The sequence below is a fragment of the Thermobia domestica genome, chromosome 1 (assembly GCF_964235325.1).
Source record: "Thermobia domestica chromosome 1, izTheDome1.hap1.1, whole genome shotgun sequence".
Classification (NCBI taxonomy): Eukaryota; Metazoa; Arthropoda; class Insecta; order Zygentoma; family Lepismatidae; genus Thermobia; species Thermobia domestica.
In genome coordinates, this window is record NC_137454.1 from 83,868,150 (window position 1) to 83,883,288 (window position 15,139).

Here is a 15,139-nt window from a genome sequence, read left to right on the forward strand (position 1 = left end):
CATCTAAGGCTTTTTTCTGGGCGGGTCCCCAATGAAATGCCACCTTAGGAGATCTCAATTCATTTATTGGATGCATTATTTCATGAAAACCAGGCACGAACCTTGAGTAATATTGCAAGAATGAACATAAGCGCAACACCCCCCGACGATTTTTGGGTGCTGGTAAGTTTCGTATAATATCTAGGCGAGCAGGATCCATTTCAAATTTATTATATTCAATAATATGACCTAAATAAGAAATTCTAGTTTGAAACATAACACTTTTATCAAGTGACAGCGTAATACCATTTTCACGAAAAATATTCAACACTTTTGTCAACAATTTCTTATGCGAAACAATATCTTTAGAAACCAGTACGACATCATCAAAAAACCACTCCAATCCTTCCTCTTTTAAGGGATATAACAAGTCTGTCATAAGTTTTGACAACAAGTAAGACCCCACAGATAATCCGAAAGGTAAATAACGAAATTGAAAAAGGCCTCTATGCGTCAAAAACGCAGTATACTGGCGCGAATTCTCAGATATCTTCAGTTGTAGATAAGCTTTACGTAGATCGATCACACTAAAGATACGCCCTTGAGATAATTGTGCAATAACATCCTCAATAAGCGGAGTATATTGAGAATTAACCAACAGTCTGTCATTCAAACCTTTGTAATTGACTACTAATCTTCTTCCCCCACTCTTATTTTTAACTAAAAATGCAGGAAAAGCCCAACAACTATTACTTTTTTCAATAATGTTCTGTTCTAACCAATCATCAATAATTTTATCCATCTCCTTCTGTTCACTACGTGAAATCGGATATGCTTTATTTCGAATAGGGGTTTCATCAGTCACTTTTAATTCATACTCAAAGTTTTTAACTGTTCCAATACGATCACTGAAAACGTCAGAATAATTAGCAACCAATTCACTTACATACCTTGGTAAATCAGGATCTTCATTCACCAACTTGGGATCGACCAAAACCTTGGTAGCCTGCCTATTAGGAGTTCTCGTATCCTCTCGTACATTGGATCCATCCCCCTGTGTACCAGACTGTTGAAAATTATGTACCACCGCCCTGGATGTAGCTCTGCTGTTTGAACCTGTTTCTGCTTGCACACCATCGCGAGACGCCTGATGTTCCACAAACCATTTAGAAGTCGGAACCTTATGGGACCTGGAATGATTAGTTTCTGCGGCAGAATCATTTTTCAAAAGAGTAGGGGTATTATTTAACCTTATTGGAACTTTAACTTTTCCACCATCTATTATAAATTGTTTCTTGTTAATGTCTATTGCTCCTTTAAGAAAACTAATTCCGTCTATTCCTATAATAAACTTAGGTGACAAGTTTTTATGCAAAAAGAATTTAAGTTTGTAAGTTAAACCACCAATTTTTATCGGTAGAACAACACATTGATCTAAATAAAGCACTTCCTTTCCAATCCCCACTCCACGAAAAGTATCTTTAATATATTGCACTCTCCAGTTAGTGTTTTGTTCCCATTCTTTAAAAGAGTCTATATCACAAAGATTCACTGTACTGCAAGTATCTAAGGCTCCTTCTAACTTTCGTCCCAAAAAATACGCATCGATAAATGTAGCTATAGGTTTCCTATTATCCTCGGTTGACGTTCTATTCATCAAGGCCGCCTGTTGTTTTTGTTGTTGCTTTTTATACATACAATTTATAACCTTATGATCCCCGCCACAAAAATAACATTTTATTCTCTTTTTACATTCAATAGAAAAATTTGACCCGCACATTTCATCATAGACTAATTTTGATCTTTCATAATTCACATATTTAACAACTTCCTCATATAGTTCTTGATAAGTTGATGGAATATTATATTTAAAGATTGCGTATCTAATATCTGGTTTCATACCCTGTAAAACATTCACTTTAATACCCTCTTCATTTAGAGTGCCTTGAAACACCACATAAGCATCATAAATATTGCTGATATATTCTAATATATTTTCATTCTTGCTCTGAATACGTTCAACAAACAATCTATTTATTTCTCGTAAGCCTAATGGTGTCAACAGAGAAGTTCGTAAGGCACGACATACCTCCAACCAGTCATTAACATTGCCCAACAACTTAAGTAATTCTGTATTTAATAACCCAGTAGTTTTTCCAATAGCCAACATCATAATACATTCTAAGGGAAACAACCTCAGTTTATTAATTTTATAAACTGAAAGCAAAAACTGAAAGAGTTCTATATCTTTGCTTCCATCACAAAAGGGTATATTACGAGCAAAATCGTTTAAAGATTTTGTGCTGAATGAGTAACAAGTTTACTTAAATCTGTTCTCAAAACAGAAGCATTAGTATTGCATGTGAAATTATTTACAACCGATTCTGAAGGAAATATCTGAGTTCCAGCCAAGTGCGAACGAATTGCTCGTATTTGTGCTGATAAGCTACCACCAGCTGTTGGAGGTGAACGGCCTTGACCGCCGACTGCTGTTTGCTCGTGGCCACCAGACACCCCCGGGCGACTAGGCGAAGTCTTAATACAAACATTATCACTCTGATTTTTATTGCCACTTGCAATAACAAATGAATCATTTTCTACCGTATTATTCTTTCTAGCGTCATTCAAAACGCCAAGATCACTAGCGTGATTTTCCACACTAGGATTTGTCAATTGAGTTTGGTTAATTACTAAAACTCCAGTATCACCATTTTCGAAATGATCAAGTTCAAGACGTAGGTCATGATTAACAGGTCCGGTCGCCATCTCACGAACCACTCGGTGACGCTCAATACAATTTTAATTACTTACTATTTAACTATAATGCAACCCTTTTACAGAATAATCCGGCTCTATCTATCACATAACAAGAAATAATAACATATTTCACATTCCCACTCACCAACTGAGATCACAGGCAGCTATTTAGATTTGTAACGTATATCCTGTTTCTAAATATATATATATTTATATTAATACTACAATTATTTTGAAAGGATATTAACACGTTACACGCGCACCTGCCTCCGCAAAGACAATTTAAACGTGCACGCTGGAAGGAAGGAGAATTAAATTCCCCCACTAATAAATAAATTACGGTTATGTTGGTATAGTTCAAGTAACTGAACAAAAGTGGGACTTATTAAATCCAATAGCTACTAGTAAAAATACTCTCATAGCACGCCAGGTAAACTAAGCTCTACATTAGTCAAATAATAGAGTTAAATCGGATATTATCAACTTTATATCTGTAAACTCGAACAATATAATTAGTTGCCAAATTTTGAGAATACAAAAAATAACACAAATGAATTTAATTTAAATCACAAAATTGAGAACTCAACTATAAAACTCATTATCATTCAAATATCGACCTGCGATAGCAGCATAGAAACAACCACAATGTTAAATGGCGTACTAACTTGCCAAAAGAAATTCTAGAAAAAAAAAATTACTTACAGTAGGTATTCCAGTTATAAACCAAAGTTTTCACAGCAATAAACTCACATATTCACAATTTATCAAATACACTACCAACACTTAATTTAATTTAGAAGCCAATTAGGTTAAAACATATTGAATTTTGACACCAAAGGTAAACGTTTTCCTTCCAATTTGATAGCTGCCTGTGATCTGACGATCCCAGGTAGCGCTGCACATGAACAAACTTATCATTTCAAAAATTACCACCAGAGGTCATTGAGAACCATAGCTTTTCTTGAAATGATTTAAATCGCAAATTAGAATACTATTATTATTACAATTCGGTGCAAAACTTATTATCTCGTTTTAATAACAGAAAAATCGAGGATAATTACAATTTACAATTATTATTTTAGAAAATTCAAAACCTTGACCATTTAATGACATATTACACTATGATGACAAGTAATTTAACAAGTTTATTTCACGCATTTTCTATTAATTCTTGTTTTAAATACCAATTAGGTAGTTTGAACTAGTCCTTTTCGATGACAGAAATTTAGAAGGGTACATATACCCTCCTTTACCAAATTTAAAACAGTTCAGGGCCAAAATTGATCACATATAATCAGAAATCTAGAGCCTACACAGGAAAATAGTGCTCATTCTTACAAAACAAATCAAGGTCTACTTTCGTGCCAAGCTAGGTCAAGATTGAATAAATTCTGTACAATGCGAACCCTATGTACTGTCGTTATGATTCATTTTTTAAAAATATTCGGTATCCAATAAAATGGAATACTCTATACTCATATAGTATTCGATGATGAGTATCTACATATCGTGAGCTACCAAAAAATTAGTTACAAATTTATTGTATGTACTCATTGAGTAATTGCAAATGGAGCAATAAAATTTAGTTCATTTCTTTAAAAAATCACAGACGTTTCTATTCACTTGGTAGCTCCACCAGAAAATTAAAAACAAGAAACATTTCATGGCTTCATTTATTGAGGATCGGATTTACTGGTAACCTTCCTCAACTCTAAAGCCTAAAATAGGCACCCGACATATTGTTTATTGTTTCATAAATGTCAAATTGTAAGTTTTCTCTCCGACTTTTGAGTAATAACAACGCACACAGGACCGGATTAACCCATCTGGATGCCCGGGGCCAGAAAAAAATATGTTTTTCCTGTTGACTTCATCTAATACATTTCCGTGAAAGTTCTTTTTTTTTTTAAGTAGGGATATTAAGGGAAAATGTTTCATATTTTTGGTCATATTTTATTTTATGATGATGATTGTATCTTTATAATTCTTTTTAGACATCCAGTTGAGATTTTGATCAGAGTGGAGGGTTTCGTTCACCTAGAGGACTGGGGCTGCAGCCCCCTTTAATCCGGCCCTGATACGCACAGTATGCTGTATTAATTAATTAAATATGAAATAAGAAGATAAACAATCGTGTTAAGTTTAATGGAACGGTAAGAGAAAATTAGGTTCGTAAAATAAGTTGATTTCCATTTGAAAGCTATACAGAAATAAATCAACACACTTTCAAGATGGAGGAAAAATCCTCGGAGTCTTGGTATATGAGTGAGGTTTATTTAGACTAATTCAGGCCTAAATAAACACGAAAACACTAAACTAACCTAATTAGATGCACATTCAAAGATGTTTCTGACCATTTCTAAGTTTTTTTCACTATTTTCTTTCTTTTGGTGTGAACCTGCAGGTGTTTATCAATTTTAATGAATATACTGTATGTTTCGTAATAACTGAGATCTAACCGATTTTATTCATTCGCAACGGTAGGAATACAGAAAATAATATAATGGTCCTTAAAGTGTACAGTCAGCGACACAGGCTTAAAAATTCAGCATACCTTTATGACGTGGTTTATTGCTATGATTTCTTGTCCTTTAAATTGTGTTGGAACTACTAATTGTTATTTTCTATTCTTAGTTGTTGCAATCCAGTTGGTTTAAACATTGTGAATTATTTCTAAATATCGGCTGGTAGTTACAATAACTGTATGATCATCTTTTTTTTTTTTTTTTTTTTTTTTTTTTTTTTTTTTTTTTTAAGGTAGCCTCAATGTTTATGCAGTGATTTATCTGTCACAACCCACTGGGACATCCTGTACAATGACTACCAAAAGTTATCAAGTTTTACAACAACATTTCTCAATTCTAATAGTTTGGGAAATTTAACTTCCATTTCTCTTTGAAGTTATTGTTAAAATATGTTGTGCATTAACTGCTAACTGAAAATACACGCGAACAAAGCTCTCCAAACCGTCACCACAGATATACAATACTCCAGCACTTGTGGACAGAAACTTAAAATATCGGGTATACTATCGATACCGTATATCTACAGAATGACGAAAGACGAGTATATTGAACATACTGAAGGAAGAAATGTACGAGTGTTCACTAATTAAAATAAATACATGATCATTGTAACTTTTCAGAGCCCAGATAAGTATTTTGTACAACCCCTTGTGTCTTCAGGTACTATCAAACGTATGTTAGACAGTGTGCAAATTATGAACTTTGACAAGAGGAAAAAGTATTATTTCAATGGGTGTAAGATAGGTGATCTAACTTGCTCAAGGTTACCAATGGGAAATGGAGATAAGCAAAAATATCCCCAAATTCTCAAATTACACAGGTTCGAAGTGATGCATTTGAAGTCTTTGTGACTTTTAAAAGACAATAATACTTGCCCATCTTTTTCACTGAATGCAACCTTCATCTTCTGATATACACGCTTCCATCTTTCCCAATTGTCAGTTAGTTTGGAGTTTAACGTCTCTTCTTAAGTAACACCAAGTCTATATGACTTCCTTATTAGCTTGAGATTCAAATCACGTGAGGTCCTACCCGGAATCAAAGCCAGGTCTCCCGCTCCGAAAGCGTGTATGCGAACTATATAGCCACAAGACAGCTTCTCAAACAATTAATATCTAGAAAAGAATAAAAAAAAAATGTGTTGAAGTTCTACGAGGGTAATTCAAAAAGTAATGTCTCCAAGGTTATGTCTTTATTTATGCTTGACAGATAGCACCGATACAGGTATCAGTGGAAAGCTTGCAATGTCAGCTACAAATGCTGGCATCATTTTACAACATAGTCCCCATTACGGGCAACATACTTGCGCCAACGCGAAACAAGGTTTTCCATGCCGTCGGCGAAGAATTGTGGTGGCTGCTAGCGACGCCATTGCCGAACTGGTGCTTCCACCTCCGCGTTACAACTGTGACGTTGGCCCTTAAGATGATCAAGTTGGAGAAGAGCCAAACGTCGCATGGCGCAAGGTCCGGACTATAGGCAGGATGAGGCAGAATGTCAACAACACTTTCCCTGCAGATGTGGCAACGTCGAATTTTTGGCGGAGCAGATTACGAGTAACAGTACTCCATCGACTGAAGCTTGCTCAATTACTCTGGAGCAAGAAGAGATAGGAAGATGAAACAACTGGCATTCTATAGCTTAAACATCAATGCATTAATGATAAACAGCTCAGAATACTTGCAGTACTATTGGTCAAGTAGTGGGCTTGGAGGCATTACTTTCTCCACCCTCGTAAATCACCCTCGTATATCTCGATATTCCTCTTCTGTCGTCCATATTCTGATTCGTTATTTCACCTCTCTACGTCTATACATGACTAAGATTGACTCTTGTGCAGTTTTATGATAAAATTTCGAAAATGCTTACTTCTCCTATAACTCAAAATATGTGGGTAGATCAAAAACTAATGCGCCATAAAAATGCAGTAATACATGTCATAGCCTGAACTGTCTTCTACAGAGAAATATCGTTCAACGTAGTCTCCATGATTTTGAACACATTTGCGCCATCGTCAAACCCAGAAACCAAAACAATTTTCGAAAAATTTAGGGGTTTGCTTCTTGACCCATGGATTTAAAGCTGTTTTAGCACAAACTTTGTGATGTCTCAAGTCAGCAATTATTCTTTGTTCAGAGCCATACGAGACTTTCAATGTATCAGCAACATTCTGAACTGTAATGCACCTGTCTCCTCGAATCAATCATCAGCACGTTCTCAATTTACATCTGTAACTGATTTTGTCGGCCGACCACTGCTCGGTTCATCTGCAATTTCTGTTTCTCCGTTTCAAAATTCCTCACCCAATGTAGCTCATTGCTGGTGTCCAGTACAGCGTCCCCATAAACATTTTTCAGACGATTATGGATTTCCTTAGATGGGCAACTTTCTTTTATTAGAAATTCAATGACGACTTTTTCATTTAGCTTCAGATCCGTGGTTCTAACCGGTTAATTAAAATCTGAATCAAAATAAAACTATATCTTCTAACAACCGGAAATATCGACCTAGAACTGAAAAAATAACTTCTTACAAAAGATACTCATTTTTGAGTGGAATGATGCATTATGATCTGAATACAAAGTTTAAGATACAGAAATGCACCCGCGCATGTCATGTTAATTTTAACCTGCTTAATATTGAAATATTGCTGAAATTAATAACTTTTAATAAAACTATATGTTTGTAGATAAATCTTTAGTACAAAACACACATTCACATTTCTGCACAACACAAGCTGTTATTGGCCTCACAGTAAATAACAAGCACTTTTTCTAGGTTTTCTACGGTGAAACGGTGCCATTTGTTGGTCAGTATGAGCTTGTACATAGAGAATGAACGTTCCATATTAACTGACGTAATGGGGGCCAAACTTAAAGTCGGGTACATGTTCGATTGGTGTTTCGCATTTGCATTCAGTTTTGCTTCCCAGCCAAAATAGCTGCTACTGCACACAAACTCCTGAGTCCCAAGTTATTTTCCAATATACTTTCAAGTTTTACCTTCACTTTCTCTTCAAGTTCACCGGGCGCTTCCACGATTTTTTTACTTCACTTTCTGAATAAGCTAATATTCTTAGAAAGTAGTATTTCCGAACCTTCTAATTCCACAATAACCCGAACAAAAAATGTGTGTGATCGGATGTATGTCAAATCAGTAGGGATAGAATAATCATTCATATGACGTGGTCTAAAAATATTTCCCCATCTTTATTACCCTGCCTGCTGTGGTGACCCAACATATGGGAACAGAACAGTTTTCTCGTATTTAACCTTTCGAAAATTGTCACATGTTTAGTTTGGGCAAAATAGGCAGAAATAGGATCTAACGTTCAATTAGGCATTTTTAGGCAAAATAAAACTTTGGGCTAGTGCTTTAATTTGTCATAAAACCTTCATATACGACTTTATTTTTCATTCTAAGAAAAAAAATATTTTTTTTAAACCTAAAAATTCTATGTTTAGTCATTACACATTACTGCAGATCATTTTGCTATTGAAAAAGTTCAGCCTGATTACCTTATTTTTTTATGAAGAGAGGTGATACATAGTATGTTCTGAAATTCGTAATACTACAGTTTTCTATTTGTTTTGTTTAGTTATTATACTTTTCATATACTTCTTGGTTTTGAATTTTTCTATAATTTATCACCAGTTAGGACATGATGAGAAATCCACTAATGTTGACGTATGAAGTACTGGAGCTGATATTTGCAAATAAGTGGTCGAACTGTTATTAAAAGTGTCTAATGGGCGAATTGGTTCGGAGATGGCAAGTCTCGGACGATTGTGCTTTAGCCGTCGCGAACATAGTCGACGATACAGCATATAAAGAAAATTTAAATCAGAAACATTATGGGAGCTGTTAAAGTTACTGGTATGGTTTTCTATCTATACTGGAAGAGATCTATCTATCTATGCATCTCCCTTGCGGAAGATTTTAAAATTAAAGTCACAGCACTAAGGCCAAGTTGACTGTTTCACTAAAATTGTCTTAAATCTTCTTGTTGTTATTATAATTGTAAAAAGATGGCCCGTTCCAAAATGGACGAATTGGCCTGTTTCAGATAGTTCTGTTTCCTCCTACTGGAAGAGATACAGTTTGATTAATATACTTTTGTTCAAGTATTGTTGTGTATTACACCTCACACAACAATACTTGCAAATTTTGCATGTTAAAGCTGAAATCAAGGTTTGGATTTTGGTGAGCCACATCTGATATGGCCACCAATGCGCCTGATTTTCTGGACACTGAATATAAGTAGCAGGGCATGATGTCATTGACATGTAGGTCGCTCTAGAGAAGCAAACAAGCATTGTTGCTGATCATATGTAGATCGATAACTTCATGCGGAGAGAAAAAAAATGTTGAGATTGCAATTATGTTCGATGAATGAAATAGTAATCAAGCAGCCAAGTTAAAGAACAGATAGTGATGCGCAAAGTATGGAAGGAAAGAATCGAAAACTCAGAGCATCCATTTTAGTGCATTTTAGTGGTGAGTACATTAATATTTGTTTCCTAGTTGTTGTTTTTTTAGCTATTGTCATTGATTTTTTTTAAAACTATTTTCTTCCTTTCTTTCTAATTTTCTTCTTATGGGTTCTGAAGGGGACTTTGTTCCTGCTGACGAATGAAGTATGTTCTGTCATTACCTGTTTCTAACATAAAATTACGTGGCACGTTTTGTTAAAAGGTTGAGTTTGGTGTCTGCAGAGAGCGTGTTACTTCCTTTATGTCCTCTCTTCCGTATGCTTGTTATGTTGTTATGATCGTGTGCTTTCGTAAAAGGGTTCTAGATGATTGACTGAAATGTCCTGGATTGTATTCTTGAAGGAATCTGGAAATTATAGCTATTCTATACAAGTTCGAGTTTAATCTAGAAATGACGGTTGCAGATCCTTAGTATCTTTTAGACCAGTGGTTCTCAACCTAATTCCTATCACGACCCTCTTTTATCACATCCTCTTTCCAGTGACCCTCATAAATTTTGGTTTCTAATAAGCCTGTGTGGGATTATCAATATACCAATGCGGAGATATCACGATATTAATCTATTTCTATAATAGTAGAATACATTTCTTGTATATAGTGGATACAGTAACTTCCCTAAAAGCGAATGGATTAAAACCAAATTTAGTCAGTTTATTTATATTATAAATATCGAATCCAATCCGTCATATTGTTTCAAAATGGAAGCCACTTGAAAATTTTAAAACTTCACAACTTCCTTAATTTTGGGTTATATAATAAAATAAAAGTAAAGTGATTTCTAATTTTGGTTTTAAAAATCTCGACAGTTTTTAAAAAAGTTATTGAGTATTTTAAATGACTTGATAATGTGCGTCACGAAGATTTACCGGACATTGCCGCACTAGTGAAACCACACCATGCTCACTTTTCAGGTATCTCATTTAATTTTAATTGTATTTCAATATGCAGGTTTGTTGCATTTATATTTTTCTTGTATTTCAATATTCAATTCTCATTAGTTTCATACCGTACCTCTTCCATTTAAACTGATAGTTAAACAACTCTGGGAGGACAATATTAAGATGGATCTCGCAGAGATTGGAATACAAAGTAGAAACTGGATGCAGTTAGCTAAGGATAGAAGTCAGTGGAGAGCTTTTGTGAACGCGGCATTGAACCTCCGGGTTCCATAGGCCATAGAATTAGTTAGTTAGTTAAACAACTACACCTGCTGAAAATGTTTAGTAGACCTTTTTTGTTGTTGTAGTTCTTAAGAATATGTATAAAAATAAAAATATGCCTGTCACAACAACATTCAAAATAATATTTAAAATATTTTCCGGTATTAGATTCTAATTGTGTTTATCTCTTCCGCTCATATTCGCGAACCTCATAAAACCCTCCCGCGACTCCCACGTTGAGAAACTGTTTTAAACCAAACTTCGTCTTGACCTTTCTTGTTGAAAGGGAAGTAAACAAGGTCTTTATCAGAAGGTTGGAAATTAACCTATCTATGCCTTATATCAAAATAATGTTTCTGTCGTTCATACGCTTGTAGAGAACTTTATTTCACTTTGTCTCTTATCTAGAAGTTTCCTTTCCATTTGTAATTGAGGTGTAGTATTTAACTTGCAGTTCACGAGGATCCTTGGTTCGAACTATAGATCAAAAAGAATTCTGATTTCTTACTTCCTGTCTGGACAAATGTATTGGCTGCAAATGTCACGTGTGGTACTAATTTCGGCCGTTATGATTGGTCCTCTGGAACAAAAAGAACTTAATTAATTTTGAGAGGGTTTGTTGGCTATCTCTGCGAATTCAATGTCCCTATGATTATAGCTGGTTGTTTGAGTTTAACGTCCCTTTCAGCAGCAAGGCTATATGAGTATGGGTGGTTGTGTATGAATTAATTCGAACCATTTGTTTACCAAAGATTTAGGTACGCAAGTAGGTAAAGGAGTCCTGATTCTGGATGTCTATGAGTGAAATATAGTGGGTTGTATTTTAGACGAAAGTTTTTCTACTGAACGTAATACAGATTTTTATTGGTTCCTTGTAATCCTTGGATTATATATGCATATGACTTTTCTTTCCGTTGCTCTTCTGCTAATTGTGGAAGTGGTGGGCTGTGTTCTATTTGAAGAATGGAACGTTCTAGTGCATTTGACCAAAATGCATGGACGTGTTCCTTCACATGAAAATCGTCGCTTCCTTCTTTTTTCTTCTTTCCGGATCGTCTTTACTTGTTCCAAATGGCTTGAAATATATGTTGGATGTTGATGTGGTAAATATAAAAATGTATATATATCCAAGAATAACTTGTACCGTGCGTATTTTTCCACTTTATCTGGTTGTGATTGAGTGACGTTTCTACCATTTTACACCAATAAATTTTAAATTTGTGGTATAGAAAGTAGTGAAATTTTATCAGAACGTATATAAGAGCACGTAGTTTATTTTGCAATGTAGTTCTGACTTGGTAAATCGAATACTTTAATCAGAAACTGCTTTGTCTTCTCTTGTTTTTGGATCAAAACAAGCCAAGATTCCACCTACATGTTCTCTACGATGCAATTTGTAGATCAGTATCAAAATGGTAGAAAAATGAAGCTTTTAAAATGTCCTATTTTAATTTGTCAAAAAGTTCGTAATGAGTGAAATCCAATTTAAGCGTAGAACTTTTAGAAAGGAGTAATTGAAATGGTTAAACTTAACATTGAAAATTTTCATTTCCATCTTTTATTCTTAAGATGATATTTTCACAATTGTATGGTGTCTAATTCTGTACCATGACAACGTCAGAACACACACTGTAATCGTCACAGTGTCTATTATTAAGGACACAACCTTGAGTACTTATCTCACCCTCTATATTTCGTCTCGCATCCCCTGATTTCGAGCCTTTAGATCACTCAAAGATGCACTAAGTGGAAAGAGATACCAGAATGACTATTAATCTAGTCAGCGAAGCATGGATGCTTTCAGAAGATTTTTTCCCCTGTGTTGTTACTTACCTTGTCAAGCACTGGAGTAAGTGTATTGAACTAGGAGGGACTATGTTTGAAAAATAGTAATGTAGTTATTTCGCTTCTTGAAATATTCTGCTAAAACATACACCTATATTTGTGTTTATTTATTGAATGAGTTTTGCAGTTACTGATGGGGCTCAACTCATAAAGGAAGTATTGGTGACTGCATTGAGAACGGTATAGAAAGAGAAGTGGCTCACATTTTACCCCGTAAAATTTAACTAGAGCTCTCCTCCACTGATTTTGTTAAGTTGGGTGTACTGATAATAGAATGAGATGATTTCATGTTTGCAAGTGGTGCAAAGCCAAGATTATGCCCATATTCCAAGATGACCGCCATATGTACGAAATTGCCAAAACTAAATATTTGTCGTGGTAGTATGTCATCTGAAAGTATAAGTGGTCAATCTAGTTCGCTTTTATGGGTTAAAAATTGTGAAAAATTCAAATTTAGTATTGGCTCGGCTCTAATACAATTTATTGCGAACACGGTTTCCATAGTTCATTTAATGGTTTGTGGGTTCAGGTACTTCCTGTTTCAGTTGTTTGTTTAGCGAACAGAGCGGAATTCCATTATCTCCGACATATAAAACACATTTAGGATGCTTCGTTTCTACTGCTTGACAGATATTGACCAAATTTTGCATGACGGCTTAGACCACTGGTAACACAGTTTATAAAATTAAGATTTGAAATTTTGAGGATTATAAATATTGTGGTTTCGAGTTCAAACAGATCATAAAATCGACTAAAATCCATTAATCTTATATTTTTCAGATAAAATAAATAAATAAGTAAATAAATAAAATATAACAAGACAGGTGTTGAAGATTCTCTGCGTTTAGGTAGCTGCATCACTCCACTTAACGAATAGCAATCAGTGATACCAACTTGATAATATATAAAATTCATATTGAAAGGCAGAAATTCCCATTTTGCTCTTGAAATCCCCACGTTCCACTAGTTGCAAAAATTTTAAAACTTATAAAATATGAAAAATGCTTTAGCTATGATACTAATTTTCTTCAATATGTGAGTGATTTATCCGGAAGCTTCGATCAGCAATAATAATTTTCGTTATTTGAAAGAAAGAATTAAAAATGTAGACGAGAAAAAGTACAAATTGTGTTAATAATTTAGTGTTACCTTCACACCTTTGTCCTATCGCCTTCTGCTCAACGTAATGATAATAGAAAAACTTTAGTCTTCATTAGGAAATCTCCCATCATTTCTTATGAAACGTTTCCCAAGTTGGTTGTTTCTCATTCGATATTTTACTTTCTTCCGTTCATTATTATCTTCCTTTTCTTTATTTAAATACGAGAGCACAACTTACATTCCTTGTTTTGAACAAAAGATAAAAAGTTATTGCATAAAATTGTTCCCATTCTAGCATTCACTTCTTGGTAACAAAATTCGAAAATGTACACTGATTTCAAGCTTATTGAAGACTCCATTTACTTCTCGCCAACAGAGACTTTTGTTAACGTTGGTGAAGTGTATGAAAAATCCCTTCATACGCTACCACTTTCGTTGGAAATTTCCCTTATCCTTTTTCGAGATATTAACGTAAAAAAATCCCATAAAATGAGATGTTTCCCACGGGTTGGCATCACTGAAAGCAACATTGCTAAAGTGGAAGTCTTAAAGCGGGAAAACTGGAGTCATGCTACATGTGAAGTTGCTTTGCAAATGGAGATAAATGCAGGAGCAGTACACCATATCACTCCGGACGTACTGTAATTCAGCCATGTATATCCGAGGTGGGTTCCGAAACTTTTGGTATCGGAAATAAAAGACATACGTGTTGTTGTGTACAGGCCTTTAGCCTGTGTGAAGCTGACGATGAATTGGGTTGAGCATAAGACGAGGTAGGACGATACAGAGGTCTTCCAATAGAAACAGAAATTTTTGGGACGAAACAACCTCATCTCTTATCTCATGTGCATCTCTAAAGATGAAGCGTTTCTTCATCATATTGTTAATGGAGGTAAAGGTTGGATCCATCTCAATGACCCAAAACGAAAGGGGACAACAATGGAATATAGACATCCTTCTTTTTCCAGACCAATGAGAGTATGTGTTTAACAGAGTGCTGGAAATATCATGTTAACTTTGTTTCGGTACCAAAAAGGGTCAATTCTTGAAACTTTCTTGCCCATGGCTAATAATGTAAACAGCATGACCTAGTCCATCTTTCTGCGCGATAAACTGAAACGAATAGGCAGTCATTATGCAGAAGCAACATTGTGACAAAATGCCTTAACGACATTGTTATAGAGATGAGGATAGAGTTTGTATACTACAATATTCAATGCCATAAAGATACACTTTCTTTACCAATTCCGTATCGGTAATCTTAAAGTATTGTTTAAAT

General features: G+C 34.9%; 1 protein-coding gene across 2 annotated transcripts in view; it reads right to left on the reverse strand.

Annotated features, from left to right (window-relative positions):
* Nucleotides 1-2,152, reverse strand: part of LOC145686707 (uncharacterized) — a 106,529-nt gene extending 104,377 nt beyond the window's left edge. For both annotated transcript variants that reach the window (XR_014131641.1, XM_081760286.1), the window contains exon 1: nucleotides 930-2,152. Coding sequence is in view for 1 of the 2 variants with exons in the window: in XM_081760286.1 (XP_081616412.1) it covers nucleotides 930-2,152 (1,223 nt within the window). In the remaining variant the exon portion in view is untranslated. The remainder of the gene's footprint in view (nucleotides 1-929) is intronic.
* Between the last annotated feature and the right edge of the window lie 12,987 nt (nucleotides 2,153-15,139).